Source organism: Lycium ferocissimum, chromosome 10 (genome assembly GCF_029784015.1).
Source record: "Lycium ferocissimum isolate CSIRO_LF1 chromosome 10, AGI_CSIRO_Lferr_CH_V1, whole genome shotgun sequence".
Taxonomy (NCBI): domain Eukaryota; kingdom Viridiplantae; phylum Streptophyta; class Magnoliopsida; order Solanales; family Solanaceae; genus Lycium; species Lycium ferocissimum.
In genome coordinates this window covers 19,838,355-19,854,910 of record NC_081351.1, presented here as the reverse complement: position 1 = coordinate 19,854,910, position 16,556 = coordinate 19,838,355, and the positions used below count along the sequence as shown (strand labels likewise).

General features: G+C 34.4%; 2 protein-coding genes across 2 annotated transcripts; both read left to right on the top strand.

The window, feature by feature from the left end:
* Window positions 1-3,108: 3,108 nt before the first annotated feature.
* Window positions 3,109-16,144, top strand: LOC132032726 (DNA (cytosine-5)-methyltransferase CMT3-like). The gene is made up of 21 exons (XM_059422427.1): window positions 3,109-3,552; window positions 8,236-8,276; window positions 8,400-8,499; window positions 8,843-8,950; window positions 9,033-9,152; window positions 9,508-9,607; window positions 9,927-10,099; window positions 10,457-10,522; window positions 10,599-10,859; window positions 11,032-11,090; window positions 11,177-11,243; window positions 11,361-11,690; window positions 11,765-11,836; window positions 11,917-12,003; window positions 12,111-12,198; window positions 13,260-13,348; window positions 13,433-13,537; window positions 13,612-13,655; window positions 13,755-13,824; window positions 13,914-14,017; window positions 15,671-16,144. The coding sequence occupies exons 1-21, from the start codon at window positions 3,112-3,114 to the stop codon at window positions 15,840-15,842; spliced, it is 2,697 nt and encodes an 898-aa protein (XP_059278410.1). The 5' UTR covers window positions 3,109-3,111; the 3' UTR covers window positions 15,843-16,144.
* LOC132032728 (agamous-like MADS-box protein AGL81) lies at window positions 3,973-5,376 on the top strand. The gene has a single exon (XM_059422428.1). The coding sequence runs from the start codon at window positions 4,295-4,297 to the stop codon at window positions 4,718-4,720; it is 426 nt and encodes a 141-aa protein (XP_059278411.1). The 5' UTR covers window positions 3,973-4,294; the 3' UTR covers window positions 4,721-5,376.
* Window positions 16,145-16,556: the final 412 nt, after the last annotated feature.

Below are 16,556 nucleotides of genomic sequence, written 5' to 3'. Positions count from 1 at the left end.
TTGCATTGTCACCTTTTACATATTGAGCTCCTTTGAAAAAAATTACAAGTAAAATTTGCGGCCAGAAATTGGTTAATGGGTCCCAATAAGTTGCCATAAATATGTCAGACTGCGTTATTGCCATAAATATGTCAGACTGCGTTATCACAAATCCTTACGATTGCTAGAAAGTGGATCCCCCTCCTTTCCATTTTTTCCAAATTCTATCCTAGATGAATGACACATGTCCCAATTTAATATTCATGGTGTAGATTTAATTAGCTAAATCAAGTACGTCATAACGGTTAGGAAAATATATCTTTGATATTTAAATCTAGAAAATCTTGCCTTCGTATAAATTAGCAGTAAATTGCCCATTAATGTTAATTATTTTTTCTGTCCCACCTCCAATACTTAGTCATGTTATTTAACTTTTTTACTTTTTTAATTATACGTATACGCTTTCACTGTATTCAATTTTATATAAACAATTGATTATCTTGTTTTCAATGATAAGTGGGAATCTAGTTCAATGAAAAAAAATAAAGCAAACGAAAGCAAACTCTTCAAATATGAATTAATTGTTGTTGAATAGCTGATATATTGTAAATAATAAAAATAGTTATTTTGTGAATTCGGTTTCCATAATTATCGTGGGCAAAGCAAATATATGGAAGTATCAAAACAGACCATTTCAAACAATTAAATCTACTTCAATTTTAAAAAACACATATGTAAAGATGGAGAAGGAGAGAGGAGATGTCCAAATACCTATAAATTGGTCATAAAATTTTGATGATTTTAGCGGGTCATAATTTTCATTAGGTGTCATAAACCATGAGGATCGTTATAAATTGGCTATTCTCGCTAATTGTCATAAACTTGTCTTGCGAAAATTTCACCAATATGTTTTTGCTTCGACCCAAACTAGTTTAAATCAAATTTTAAGTGACTCTCAATCTGCTATTCAAACAATTTACAATGGCTTGGTTCAATCCAAATCTTCAAAAATTAATAAAAATCAAGCAAGCTCAATAAAACTTAACAATATTGTTTTTCAAGTTTCTTTAACCAAACCAGTTAAAAACAACCACAAACAAGCAATCTATCTTCAATTTTTAAAAACACATATGTAAAGATGGAGAAGGAGGAGAAGTACTCGCGAATATTTATATTTACACAAATTTTATTATTATGGTAAAAGTTAAATAAAGTTAAAAAGACCACTCTGTGAAACTGGATTTGGTGTAACAATGATATCATGAGAATATGGTAAGAAGAGAAATTTAATTTCAGTACTTATTAATTTGTTCCAATCAATAGTTTGAGCTAATAATTTAATGAAGCACATTTATAGTAAAATGCTTCCTTTATAGAATATGTAGATTGCATTCCTTAAATGAATAAAGCCATGGGGTTCACGCCATAAAATAACGAAGCACTTAATTAAAGTAAGCCGACATATTCTGTATTCATGTGGAATGTTTGGACGTCAACTGAATTATAGAATTTGACGTTTGAAAAACAAATTTTTAAAACACAAGTTGTAGATTTTTTTATGTTTTACTCATAAAAATTCTGACTCTATTTTTATGTCCAAATATAACTTTAACTTTCAAATATTATTTTTCAACTTAACTTTACATACTACTTCCTCCGTTTTAATTTATGTGAACCTTTTCGGAGTATAAGGTTCAAACTTTATAATTTTGACCTTAAATTTTGACATAGATTTTTTAAGTTTGTAAAAACAAAATTTATATATTTAGAAACTGCGTTAAAAACACTATAAGTCTTGATAATTTAAATTTAAAAATAATTTAAAAAAAATGTAAGGCAAGCGTGGTCAAAAAACCATCTTGTAGACTCTCCAAATAGTAAAATGTTCACATAAATTGAAATACATGAGTATATTTTTCTTAAAAATCAACTAAATCATGTCCATACGCCTACTAATAGTTACTCGAAAAATTCCATGATACTACCATACAATGTTTATGCAACATGCTTTAGTGTTTGTACCTTTCTTTGCTCGGATGTATATCAATTTGCCATTATCAAGACATTAAACAGGATGTGTTTAGTACGATTGAAGTAATTTTGCGAAAGAAGTGACTTATTTTATGAAAATATTTTTGTTGAAAAATTGGTCATGTGTTTGGTTAGAGAGTGAAAAGTATTTTCGTAAAAGATTTTTAATTACATTGATAATAATACTAGCAAATCAAATCGTGTTCTCCTAAAAAAAACTAAGTTACCAGTTATAAGATATTTGTAAAAAAAAAAAATGAGTCTGTTCAAAAAGATCTAATAGTAATATTTATGATAATTTAGTACGCATTTGGCCATAGATTTCAAATACTTTTCACTTTATTTGAAATTCATGAAGTTGAAAATGAAATTGTGTAAGTGTTTATTTATATTTTATGCAAAAGAGAGAATATAACACTTTACTTGGAATTCATAAAGATAAAGTTGGAAAATAAATTTGTAACATTTTTTAAATTTAAAATTTTATTTATAATAAAAAACATTGATTTTGATTAAAGTAAACAATTACTATTACAGGAAAAAAGTTGATAATTCTTATGGCATGATTTAGTAGCCGTTTGGCCATAAAAATTATTCACTTTTTTCGAAATTTTTTTTTCACTTTTTGTACTTTTAGGCGTTTGGCCATAAATATTCGGAATTCCGGAATATCAAAAACAAGAAAAACTTGTTTTTCAAAATTTTTACACTACATTTCACCAAAAACTGCAATTTCAAAAACTATGGCCAAACACAACTCCAACTCCAACTCCAACTTCAAAAATTTCAATAAAAGTAAAATTGTTTTTGATATTTATTACCAAACGGCACCTTATTTTTCTGAAAAACATTTTCACACACGACACAGCTAACTAAGCTAGTCACTAACCGGACGTGACGCCACAAAATCCAATCCACTTCCGTAAAATTCCTTCAAATCCGGTTCCCGCTTTTCTTTCAAAATTTTGCACTACTACTATTCCAAATAAACGGTTTCAAATATTCACAACTCCCAATAAAAAAACTCTCCATATATCCCCCACTATAAATATCTACTCACTCTTTCCATATTTTCATAGCATTATTTTCTCGCACAGCGTAATGCCGAGCAAACGGAAAGCTTCATCTAAGTCACCGGAATCATCAGATTCTACTACTACATCAATATCGTTAAATAAGAAGAACAAACGTAAAGCTTTTTCTACTCCAAAAACGAAGTTAAATCAACATGTAGTAGTCGAAAATACGGATCCATTATTTGTTAATGAAGCTACGGTGACTGCTTCGCGTGTTGAGTGTAATGATAATAATATCATAGTGGAAAAGTCGGATCCAGTTGTTGAGTGTGATGATGATGATGAATTTATAGAAGAAGAAGAAGTTGAGGAATCAGTATGTGAAAGCTCGAATGATGAATTGTCTGCTCAAAAGCAGGTGAGAAGAGCTGTGCAGGGGAATGAGGAGCAGGAATGTGAGTTTTCTGGTGAAGCTGTAACGGAGGAGGAAGCGAAGCAGCAATATCCTCATCGCTACCTTAACAAGGTTTATTACTGTTTGCATTATCGTAGTTGTTTTCTTAATTTATGTGAGTGAACTTATTGATTCTATTTCGATAGAAATAGTATTTTTATGAAGTTAGGGCTCGTTTGGTTGGGACTATAAATCATTGCATAAAGTTATTGGGACATATAGAATGAATTCTTTTTAGCCCCGAGATTAGAAATATGTTTATTAAACTGGGATTATTTTTATGAAGTCCACCGTTTGGTTGGGGAACAAGTTATCCCGAGATAAAATACTGAGATTAGTTATATCGGGATTGTTATTTCACCCTCTATGTGGGATAAAATAGCACTCTAATCCCGCGATCGTGTGATTTTATCACAACTAAACGTGGGGTAACATGGTACTAAATTATTATCTCAAGACTATTTTTGCTTATCCATTATACCAAATGACCTTTAAGAATATATTTTATAGTAACAAAGTTGTCTAAAGTATCCCAAATAGACCCGATTTATTAAGTAGGCAATTTTGCGGGGGTAAAACTCGTATTGCTATAATCTAGGCTTTTCACCAACCTCCTCAAGAAAAGAAAAAGAATTAATCCTATTCCTACTCAAATTAGGAAACAGTAATTACAACTTAATTAGGCAACTTCTATTACCAAAACTACAAAACTCCCAAACAAAAAACCTACATATAAATATACACATTCTTCTCAGGACTCTTACACTTCCTCAATTTTTTTTTTTTTTTTGGGTGGGAATAAGGGTTTCAAGCCATGGCAGAAGAAGATCAAAACAAGAAGATCAAAACAAACAATCCAAAAACTTATCAAGTGAGAAAAGAATGCATAAAGAGGAAAACAATGGAGCTTTCAACTCTCTGTGATATCCCTGTCTGTACTATTATTACAAGTCCTCAAGGAGAACTTCAAACTTGGCCTGAAAGTTTGGATGCTGTTAAAGAAGTTCTTGCTATGTACACTCAAAATAAAAAACCCAAAAAAAAGGCCAAGGAACTATCATCATCATCAGAAGAAGAAAAAGAAAAAGAAAAAGATGAAGAAGAACAAGGAGAGAAAGATATTCTGACCCTAGTGGAATCCAAACTTGATGCTGTGAACAAGAGAATTCGTTTCTTGGAGGACAAGAATGTTGTTGGTAAGGGTAAAAGAAAGAGACAACAACAAAAACATACCCAGTAGAATCCCACAATGTGGGGTCTGCGGAGGGTAAAGCCTACGCAGACCTTACCCCACGTTGAAGGTTAGGGAGGTTGTTTTCGAAAGACCCTCGGCTCAAGAGAGGACAAGACAAAAAGGTCAGATAGGGGTAAAAGAAACAGAATTGAATGATTTGTTGATATGGGGGTGGGTCTATTTTCTGAATTTTGGTAACTAGAGTTTCGATTTATAGAAGTTGAAAGCTTATCTGATTTGGGAAGTGTTATCTGATTTGGGAAGTGTATCTTTTTCCTTCAGTATGAATATACCTATATTTTGCTCCTTGGCGTTCTTATTCTTATTTTGAATGGTAGATTTTTCCCTCTTGTTGAATGGAAAACCCCACAGCAATAGTTACATGAAAAGTTTAATCTATCAAATACTCTGTATTAGATAGTTTAGAGTTTTGTTAGGCATGGATGGCATGTACCATAGACAATTTGAAAGTTAAATATAAATTTTTTTTGAAACGATGACAAATGAAAGTGAGTTAGTAAACTGAAACATACGAAGTAATTAACATAAATGTTTTTTTATTGCTTTAAGAAGAAACAAGGAATGAAGTGAAAGGAGCTACAATATCAATGCTCACCTTACATGGTTAATGAGAATGTATCCCTGAAGATTAAGACCAAACTGATGAATTTAATCACTTAGTTTGTGCAAAGTCGGAGATAGATATCACTGGAATTAACCACCTCAGGTGAGCCAACTGCGACAAATGCTATTCTTTTGCATTGCAACCAGGTGCTGTGTGTAAAAGCTTAACAAATGTTGATGTAAAGACACATGTTGTAACAAGAATTAGAATCAATTTAGAGTTTAAACCCATGTGTGTGAGCCCATCGGCAGTTTAAATCCTCTTCTTCATCACGCAAAATTGTGAACTTTTGTCACTCCATGGCAAAGTCAACTGAGGGACAATCAGTAAGACATGATTGAAGTCATAGCTACATTTACAGTCAAATGTAAAGTTGTCCTGAAACAGCATCATGCTCGGCCTCTTTTTGTTTTAACTTGGCACATTGTGTGTGATCCCTACTAGTGGTGCGGCGATGGCTGTAAGATGGTTTTTTTTTGCTGCTGTTGTTGATACTCCTTCGTAGTCTTCCTCTTTCTCTTTACAGAACCTCATGCTCCACTGCATATAAAATTAACGAGTTGTAGGTTTCGATGGAACTAATGAAAATAAACTACTGGCAGTATAATCAAAACAGAACAGGTCATGTTCAAAATAGTTAATTCAACTATGGCAGTTTCCTGTTGGTCTTTGAATCAAGGAAAGAAAGCTGCACTTAGGGAAATGAAAGATCATTTATTGTGCAATCTTGCAGTTGCAAACTCGACCATGTTTCTTCTCCTTCTTTATTTGGACAAGTAACTCCGTTTTACCAAAAAAGTGCAAAAGAGAGACATGACAGCAAAACAAAGCAGCTAAACAACAATTTCGTTTGATGACTTCCCTTTCTACAGCAAGTTTTTGTATTTAGGGTGTGGAGTACGACCTAGGGATTTTAAAATGACTTTCGAACTTGTTTCGGCTAGATCAGCTGGAAGTGGCTAATTGCTCGGAGATCGTAAGCAGGTGGCCTCTGGTGCGCTGTTGAGCACCTGAAGCCTTGCTGCGCACTTGCAGTCCGGTACTGATCCAGTAAAATAGGTGCATATTTATTTTTGCTGAAAAATAGAGATCCGTTTTTCCTTTATATTTATTGGATGGAAAGGTATTTCAAATAGCCACAACTTTCATCAAGGATGCTTTCTCAAATTCCAACTAATAAGGGGGTTATAGTTGCTTGAAGTAAGCCCTTCTGCAATTTCACTTGAAAACATGGTCTGCAGTGCAAGCTTCCAACTCTAATTTGCCCAAATATTCTTCTATACTTTTTGTAGGTTTCAAAACACCTCGTACACTTCTCATCTTGGTTCCATTACATCCCATCTTATGAGTCAAACAAGAGCCCAAAGATATGAGGTGCTACAATTCTAGAGACCTGTAACAATTATATAGTGGAAAAATAGCTGACTTTTGGTTTCTCTATTTTGGTGACTCATCTATAACATCTATTAGCAATTTGTATGTTCCTTCTGCTAAGTTGTCCTAGGCCAAACAAGTTTCATAGATTATCAAACAAATGATTTAACACTTTGTTTTAGTAAACCAATGATTTCACTCTAAGCACAAGAGTATTCTTCATTTGTGTTGCTCCTACTTTGTTTGTCAGAGATGTTGCTCATTCACTATAGACCCTCAACTCAAAGAGAAAGGAAAATAGGTTGTCACTTGTCAGACACCCAATTAATGCATAAAGATCCGATTCTGGTTGCTGTTCTCTTTGTTTAGTGAAGATAGACCAGATTTGCTTCCAAGATAGATTTCACTATGAGCCTTCATTTGTGTTGCTCCACTTTAGTTTGTCAACTGCCTGCTCATTCACTATGCAATTGTCCAATCTGGCAAGTAGGCTAAGTAGGTTGTCACTTGTCAGACACCCAATTATATACATTTTCCCTAAAGATCCGATTCTAGTTGCTGTTCTCTTTGTTTAGTGAGAGGATAGATTGTTTTCCAGATTTGCTTCCAAGACCAATGATTTCACTATGAGCACAAGAGTATTCTTCATTTGTGTTGCTCCACTTTAGTTTGTCAACTGCCTGCTCATTCACTATGCAATTGTCCAATCTGGCAAGTAGGCTAAGCAGGTTGTCACTTGTCAGACACCCAATTATATACATTTTGTGTATTATTGGTTCAGTTGCTGTTCTCTTTGTTTAGTGAGAGGATAGATTGAATCATATGTAATTTGGGAAAAGTTAAGGTGATTTATCATCCATTCGAGTTGAGTTACCCATCCATTCATCCTTCTAGAATATGATATGAAGTCCATTTTTTGCTTTGATGTTCATTTGTTTTGAAAAAACTCAAAGACGTTCTTCCTAAAACGAATTGTTTTTCTTTTCCTAAATTCCACCAATCACTTTGAGGCAAAATTCCTTTTTTGGAGAATTCTTAAGAAGGAGGGTCCCTTTAAAAAAGGTTCTTTTGATCTTGTCTAGTTGTTTTTGAACCTTAACAAATTGCATAGCTAAAATATAGAAGTTAATATGTTTCAATTCTGATTGAACATTTTAATTTAGGCCCTATATGTTTGATAAATATTGAGTATGTGAGTGTACTTGAATATTTGTCATTAGAAGGCCCTTTTGAGGCATGCTTAAGTCATGAAGGTTAATGCAACATAAGCTTGGTGCTTTGTTTGTTGGCTGACGTTTGGGCACCATGGTTCCTAGCAGTGTCTCTTTTAACCCGTGGATTCTTTCTTGAAGAATGCAACAATAGAAAACAAAAATACTTAGCATCTTGAAATATTAATCAAGACAACATTATGAATAAAGTGTACTGCTTAGTGCCATGTGCTTATTAGTAACATTTCTTGTTGTTGTTTTAGTTGTTATTTAACATTAATATAATACTTTATTATTTTACTGATGAGCAGGATCAGGTGAAGTCAAATGTTGCAGCTATGAGCTTAAATTGGTAAGTTTGCAAAGGCTACAGAAAGTTGTGCATTGCACAATAGAATTTCCCTCTCTTTTAGTTTCATCTAGTTTATGTTGGTGCCATTTGATATTTATGCTATATATGTTGTACTTTGTCCAGTCAAGACGATTCCGACCAATTAATCCAGGCTAAGAACCATTTTACCCAGGCATTGGTTGACAATCAGCTTTATAAACTCGGGGATGATGCGTATGTAAAGGTGAATGCTACAATTAAGTATAGTTAGTCTTTGGGTTCGGAATTGATTACACCTTGAAAAATAACTATCTCTACCACATTACCTTCTTGTTCTTTCTTTTTGGATTTTCTAGAATCTAATTGATTTTTTTTTTACCATTTTGATAAGTCTAATTTTTTTGCAAAAGAAGTTTTCCTTCCACAAGTTATTTGTGAAAATAAATTACATATTACATATATACCTTAAAGCAGGAAAACCTCCATAATTACATGCATTAAATCTCCCTAACAGTTCTTTCTAATTAGAGGTATATGATCATTTGATATGAAGATCAATCATTGTTTTTTTTTTTTTAATTATATAGGCTGCAGATGGTGAAGATGATTACATATGCAAGATTGTTGAATTTTTTCAAGGTGTTGATGGTACGAAGTATTTTACTGCTCAATGGTTTTACAGAGCCAAGGATACTGTAAGAAAATACCTAACTTATGAGGCTAGTTCTTCTCATCATCACAATATTTTGGTGCCTGTAACCTTTGTTCTTTCATCAGGTAATTAAAGCTCTTGACCAATTTATCGACAACAAGCGTGTATTCCTATCAGAAGTTAAGGATGACAACCCTCTTGATTGCCTTGTAAAGAAAATCAAGATTGTTCCAATATCCTCAAATGTAAGCTTTTACTTAATGATAGAGTGGGTTATGTTAAGAGTTCCACATTTGTTTGGGAATGGACTGGTGGGCTGCTTATATGGACTTGACAATCCTTTTCTCATGAGCTAGAACCAAGTGCCATATCTTTACATGGTATTAGAGCCAGTTCCTTCACCATTTGAGACCCCATATTGTATTGTCCACGCTCCAGTTGGGCTTGGGTGTGAAGGGATGGTGGGGGTGTTAGAGTGGGTTAGTGTCCCACATTGATTGGGAATGGATTGGTGGTCTGCTTAAATGGTGTTGAGCAATCTTCTGCTTATGAGCTAGCTTTTGGGGAGCAACACTAATGTGTGTTGGATATTGTTTGTAGGTAAGCTTACAGTTGAAGGAAAGTTTGAGATCAGAATCTGACTATTACTATGACATGAAGTACCTGCTTCCATACTCATCCTTTATTAGCTTACCATCAGGTATTTTCATAAAGTGTTCTTTTCATGAACAAAATAACTAAAGTCCATTGTTTTCTTAAAGGTATGTTTGATTTAACAAAACAAAATATCTCAATTTTTCATTTTTTTTTCCTCCAATCAATACTTAATCAAATTTTCAATGCAGAACACTATTTAATTTGTTGACATTATTAATTAATCTTTAATAAATAGTTTTTTGAAGATATTTTCTTCTCACCAACCAAAACTTGAAAATAGTTTTTGGAAGAAAGCATTTCCTTTTTTCCGAAGACGCCTATTAGTTATTTCTCTGAAATAATAGGGACTGCTATTCTTGCAGATGTTTCAAGTCCTGATAGTGAATCAGATTCTACCATATCAAGCGACAGTGATATTGCAGAGGTTAATGAACAGAAGCAAGAAAAGAAGCTCTTGGATCTCTATTCAGGTTGTGGAGGAATGTCCACTGGGCTGTGCTTGGGTGCTGACAATTGCGGTGTTAAACTTGTCACAGTATGTTCTATTATCCAATATGGTTGTTCTTGTCCTTTCTCCAGTTTTGTGTTTGTTTTTGTTGAATTATGTAACCACCTTATCTAAAATTTTAAAATATTAGAGATGAGACACTCTTTATTTACTTAAATGTGTAATCAACACATCCCTTCACATATGTGCCTACTTTTCTGATGGGCCAAGCTTGTGGAAAGACCAAGTGTTGAAGAGTGGTAAAGAGGTTTGAATGCATCACCTTTACTGTTTTGGTATCATGTCAAAGTGTGTGACTACTATATCTAAAAGCTTAAGCTATCATAAAAGGAATACTTCTATTTAATTTGCTATCTTAACAGTTTATGTATATCTTGACTGCAGAAATGGGCTGTTGACCTAAATCGATATGCTTGTGATAGCTTGAAAGTGAACCACCCAGAGACAGAGGTAATGAGTGATGGGATGATATGTTTATCTATCTTCTTTTTGTTCTTTAATTGAAGAAATTGTATGTGTTATGTAGGTGAGGAATGAGGCTGCCTCAGATTTCTTATTGCTTTTGAAAGAGTGGGAGCAGCTTTGTGCATCCTGCTCCTTGTTGAAAAGCAATACCCCACCACACCCGTTGCTGAAAGTTGAGGATGAGGAGGAAGACAATGATGGTGGAGATGAGGATGAGGGATCTGGTGATGAGGAAGAAGGTGAAATTTTTGAGGTGCAAGAGATTTTAGAAGTTTGCTATGGAGACCCAAAGGAAATAAAGAAGCCTGGCCTTTACTTTAAGGTATTTATTCACCATACCTGGAAGCTTTTGCATCCTAACTTGCCTACTATACCGATAACTCTTTGGTATATATTTTATAGACTACTGCTGGTGAACAACACAGGACTTTGTATACAAGTTATTGTGTTTTCTGTTTGTTCCTCATATCACTTCACTTACTTATTGTGACTAGGTAAGTTGGAAGGGTTATGGCCCAGATGAAGACACATGGGAGCCAATAGAGGGCTTAGTGTATGATTTCCAAACTAAGCAACAAATTGTGAATCCATGTTTTGCATTATTAATACATTTATCTAATGCTTGTTATATGCTTATAGTGGTTGCCAAAAGAAAATAAAGGACTTTGTGACCAAGGGCTTCAAAACAAGTGTTTTGCCATTGCCTGTAAGTTGGCTTTCTCTGCTTCTTTCTATCTTTTGTCTAGTTCTGGATCTCCACGACATGATTTTATCTTTCTGATTGCAGTTCATTTATTTTAACTTATCCATTGGCTATAATTAGGGGGAAGTTGACGCCATATGTGGAGGCCCTCCTTGCCAGGGCATAAGTGGGTTTAATCGTTTTAGGGATAAGCAGAATCCATTACAAGATCCGAAAAATAAACAACTTGAAGTATTCATGGGCATTGTGGAGTTCTTGAAACCAAGGTTTGTGTTAATGGAAAATGTGGTGGACTTGGTCAGGTTTGCAGATGGTTTCCTGGGAAGATATGCATTGAGCAGACTTGTTGGAATGAACTATCAAGCACGGATGGGAATGATGGTAGCTGGGGTGTATGGACTTCCACAATTTCGTATGCGTGTCTTCATGTGGGGTGCTCTTCATTCGGAGGTGAAAAAATTATTATTCTTATTTTTTTTCTTGTTGTACTTTGTACTCAACTTAAATCTCTTCTCATCTTCCAGAAATTGCCACAATATCCGTTGCCCACACATAATGTTGTTGTGAGACGTGGTCTCACTCCCACAGAATTTGAGGTAGTCTATTGAATTTATTATAATGATGCATAATCTTTTAGATTGCTATTGGCTGAATGTGATTTTGAATCTGAATACAGTTAAATGCAGTAGCATATGAAGAGGGCATGAAGGTCAAGCTAAAGAAAGAACTTTTTCTTGAGGATGCACTTTCAGATCTTCCTCCTGTATGTAATAGATAATGAATTTGCTCAAAAGATAGACTTCCAATCAGTTCAACATAACCTTGATATGGCTGTGTTCGTTTCTTTATGCAAATAATTTTGATTTTTAGGTGGAAAATAATGAGTCAAGGGATGAAATGCCATATACTGATGAGCCCAAATCTGACTTCCAACGTTTCATTAGATCAAGGAGGGATGGTGAGTTGATTTATCTTGGTAGTATTGTGTCTGAATAAATTGCTTAACTGCAATATTATTGTACTTCTTTGGATCACTGTAGTGTTCAAGTCAACTTGTGTGCACCTTGGCTATTTCACCAACTCATTATTGGGTATCTTCCCACCAAAAGTAGGCAAATGAGAAGAAATCATTTGTTTCTACTAGTATTTAAACCATGTCTCTCGGTTTTTATCCACTTCATTCTCTTTTAGACTATTCATTGGTGCTCAATACTATATTTCCTTAATAGATTGTGATTAGGAGGAGTAGTATCAATATGCAGTTAGATGTATTAGATTTTATGCTAAAGTTATTTACTGTGCATCACATATTAGTCACTTGATAAAATGCTACTTCTATATTGGCCTCGTTCTTGCCCCTTAGACACATTGATCAATGACTTCTATACCTTATCACATGTACCTAAAATTCTCGAGTCAAAACCAGATATACGATGCATAATAGCCTAGGAAGTTTCATTAGTTATGCGCTTGGAATCGTTAATTTAATGTGAAAGCTTGTAAATTTTACTAGATATGCCTGGCATGTGCCCAAGCATGAAGTCTATGACGTCGTTAATGATATCTTAATTTTATTCCTAGATCACCATTTAAGTTTTATTACTCATTTTAATTTTTCTCCTTGAATTGTGCTTAATTACCAATTGATTTTTTAATTCTTTCTTATTTCATTTTTAATATTTTCTTATATAATATCTTTGTCACACATTGAATAATATTTACATGTTCTTCTTTAATTTTTTAATTAGTTTATGTAAAATAAAAATGATCAAACTTTGTAATTACACTTGTGTAACCAAACATGAAATAACATTATGACCAACAAATAAGTCATTGTAATTACACTGATTTCCAATCAGGCCCTAAAAGCCACACCTTTTAGATATTGGAACTTCCATAGTGTAACTAGGTATTGCCTGAAATAGTTCAGTATCTCACTAAATAAATTTACACCTTCAGATAAGTTGAATAGTGGTTTAAGTTTCTTTTATATATTTTGATTGCATTTTTATATCATAGGTACATTGGGTACTGTTTTGTATGATCATCGGCCTCTACAGTTAAATGAAGATGACTATCAGCGTGTATGTCAAATTCCCAAGCGAAAGGTATTACACTGTTGTTTCCTGCTATTTGTGGTAGTGATATGAGTAAATCCTTTGGGTTGTTGATTCCTTCTTCCATGATTATAGGGTGCGAACTTCAGGGACTTGCCCGGGGTTCGTGTTCGTGCTGACAATATTGTTGAATGGGATCCGGATGTGGAAAGAGTAAAACTTACTTCGGGAAAGCCTTTGGTATGATTTGCTTTTTGTGCCACCATGTCATTTTGATGGTTGTTTTCATTTCTTATGATTCTTCAACTTCACAGGTCCCTGACTACGCGATGACTTTTGTTCGTGGTACTTCATCAAAGTAATGATACAATGTTCTCCTAATTTGATTTAGCTTGCACTACTACCCCTGACCCACCATAATGGTTCTATTGTTGTCATGGTATTTGATATTATGCAGGCCATTTGGTCGTTTATGGTGGGACGAAATAGTTTCAACAATTGTTACAAGAGCACAGCCCCACAATCAGGTTCCTTTGCGTTTGCGTTGTCTTAAAATTACACTTTTGCATCTTTACTTGGTATATTCTGATGCTTGTTGTTCTTGACCCCCTTTCAGGCCGTATTACATCCATTGCAGGACAGAGTGCTTACTATCCGTGAAAATGCACGGCTGCAAGGTTTCCCTGATTACTACAAATTGACAGGACCAATAAAAGAAAGGTAACATTTTAATCATAATAGTGACCAGTTGATGGTGTATTTGTGTGATCTATTTATTTTTTTGGGCATTACATAACACAGCAAAGCTACATAAACAGCTTGCTTTTTCAAAAGAAAAAAAGACACAGTATCATGTTCTAGCCAAAAACTACCATATGAAAGGCTCACCTCCTAGGGAGGGTATCCTCATTAGAAAATTAAAGTCTGCAGGTAATTTCTCATTGCTCCAGTTACCCTCACATTGCATATGCTCTCTCACATTTCAACTTCATCAAACACCCTGGTATTCCTCCTAGTCCAACAACAACATACCCAGTGAAATCCCACCAAGTGCGGTCTGCGAGGGTAGAATGTACACAGACATTACCCTTTCAACTTTATCAAACACCATGGTATTCCTCTCAGTCCAGATATTATAAATTGCTTCACTTGTAGATCTGCTTCATCACCCTAGCCTTCCTGGAGTTCCCTTTGGTAGCTTGTTAGAAGTGAGGTTCCTGCAACCAAGTTAGAAGTCTCATCCAGAGCAGAACTAGTTTCTGGCGTATTCTTGCATAACACACAAGTAGGATCCACATTGATGCCCCATTTTGCGAAATTATCTACAGTATTCACGTGGCGATGTAAATATATCCAGAGAGTAAAAATAGATTTTGGTCTGGTTGCATTCTTGCACATGAGATACTTCCAGTCCATCTTGGGGTAGGTGCTCGTAGAATTGCCTAATCAGACTGCTTAGAGTGGCCATCAATATGCATCTGCCTGACTTACTCCCTTGCCTCAAACACCTTCCTGAACATCCAGCTAGCCTGCATTATTTTGATCTATTTTATTGACTGCCATTAAAAAAAATTAACTTACTCTTGTTTACATCACTTATAAGGTTAAGGTTTAACAACTGATCATATATTTAATTATATGTAATTACTTCCTCTGTCCTGATTTCTGTGAACGTTTTCTTTTTTAGTATGTCCCAAAAATGTCACCTTTCCATATTAGAAATAATTTAACTTTAAAGTTTGCATTTTACCCTTAATGATATGATGTATATATCTAGTGTTGTTCTAGATTACATGTTTCAAGTGTCTTCCTTTCTTATACTTTATGTCCCGTCAGACGGTACCACTTAAAGTTGGTCGGAACTCGTGAAACTTGTCAATGAACATGCCAAAATCAAATTAGGAATCAGCCTATAGTTTTGAAGAACTGCTCGGTTGTCGAGAGGTTTATTTGTGCAATTTGGTTGGATGCAAATCTAATCTTCTGCTATATCAGCATGTAATTTTGACATTTTCTACAAATTCTGTCTAAAAATTGTCCTGCTCAAGGTGTCTGATTTCCATTAGTGACATGTTTTCTTGTTTTAGGTTTTAGACTTGTTAGAGAACTTCTAATACTATTACTATTGTTGTTCCACTTTTTTTGTTTGTTTTTTTTTAAAAAAATAGTAATAATGTTGGTATGATCATGACATGAGTTGAGCCTAAATGAAGCAGTGAGGGTGAGGATTCATATAGCTGATCCTCACTTGTTTAGGACTGAGACGTAGGTGGTGTGACATGTTTTCTCATTATAGAACATTTTAGACTTGAAAATTTTTAGCAACATCCTTTTTTCACAGGGTCTGACTTGAACTCATTTCATGTTTCTTAGGTACATACAAGTAGGAAATGCAGTTGCAGTACCAGTGGCCCGGGCTTTAGGGTATTCTTTAGCATTGGCATTGAAAGGATTATCGGTAGAGGAACCGTTACTGTCATTGCCAGCTAATTTTCCATGTCTAGAAGAACTGATATCCAATGAGGAGTCTTTAGATAAACTGTAATTACCTGACCATTACACAAACTATTCACCCCTTGGAAGAATTTGGGGCTGATCATTCCAATTTCAATCATTCATTAGGTTACTTCTAGCAGTTGTTGCAATGCAAGTTCTGCATTAACATTATGTTTTTCTTAGTTGCTACATTAAACCAGTGGAGAAATTGGAAAGGCAATCGAGTTTTTGTATGTAATTTATTGCTACATTTAGATTGGGACAAAGTGAGTCTGATGTAGTTCGAGGTGACATTTGTAAAATTATGTGTCATTAATCTCTTGAAAGTTCTGGATGAGTTGTTGTGGGTCTTCATGTTGTCGAATTGTGAACTGACCGTGTAACTATACCAATTACAATATTTTGCTTCAGCTCAGCATGGCTTGATGATTGCCTTTGTCACATTCTCCAGATTTGGTCTTGCAACCTCTATCATATTCCTTCCAACGTTTTGTGCTATCTCAATAGGGGGATGAAGTAATGTATCGACAAGTAATAAAATGTTGAGATTGATTATCGACCCACAGACATGTTATCAACTGCTATTATCCAACTTAAGCAAATACTAATGAATTATTCTAGAGAAGTCCCTAAAATTTTTGTAACTAATTATACTATTGCAAAAATATAAAATAAGCAAGTAAATTGAATGAACATGAGTAGAAAAGCTTTGGTTGATGAAATCAACGAGTGGAACGACTGTATAGCTATGGGTCAGCTAACA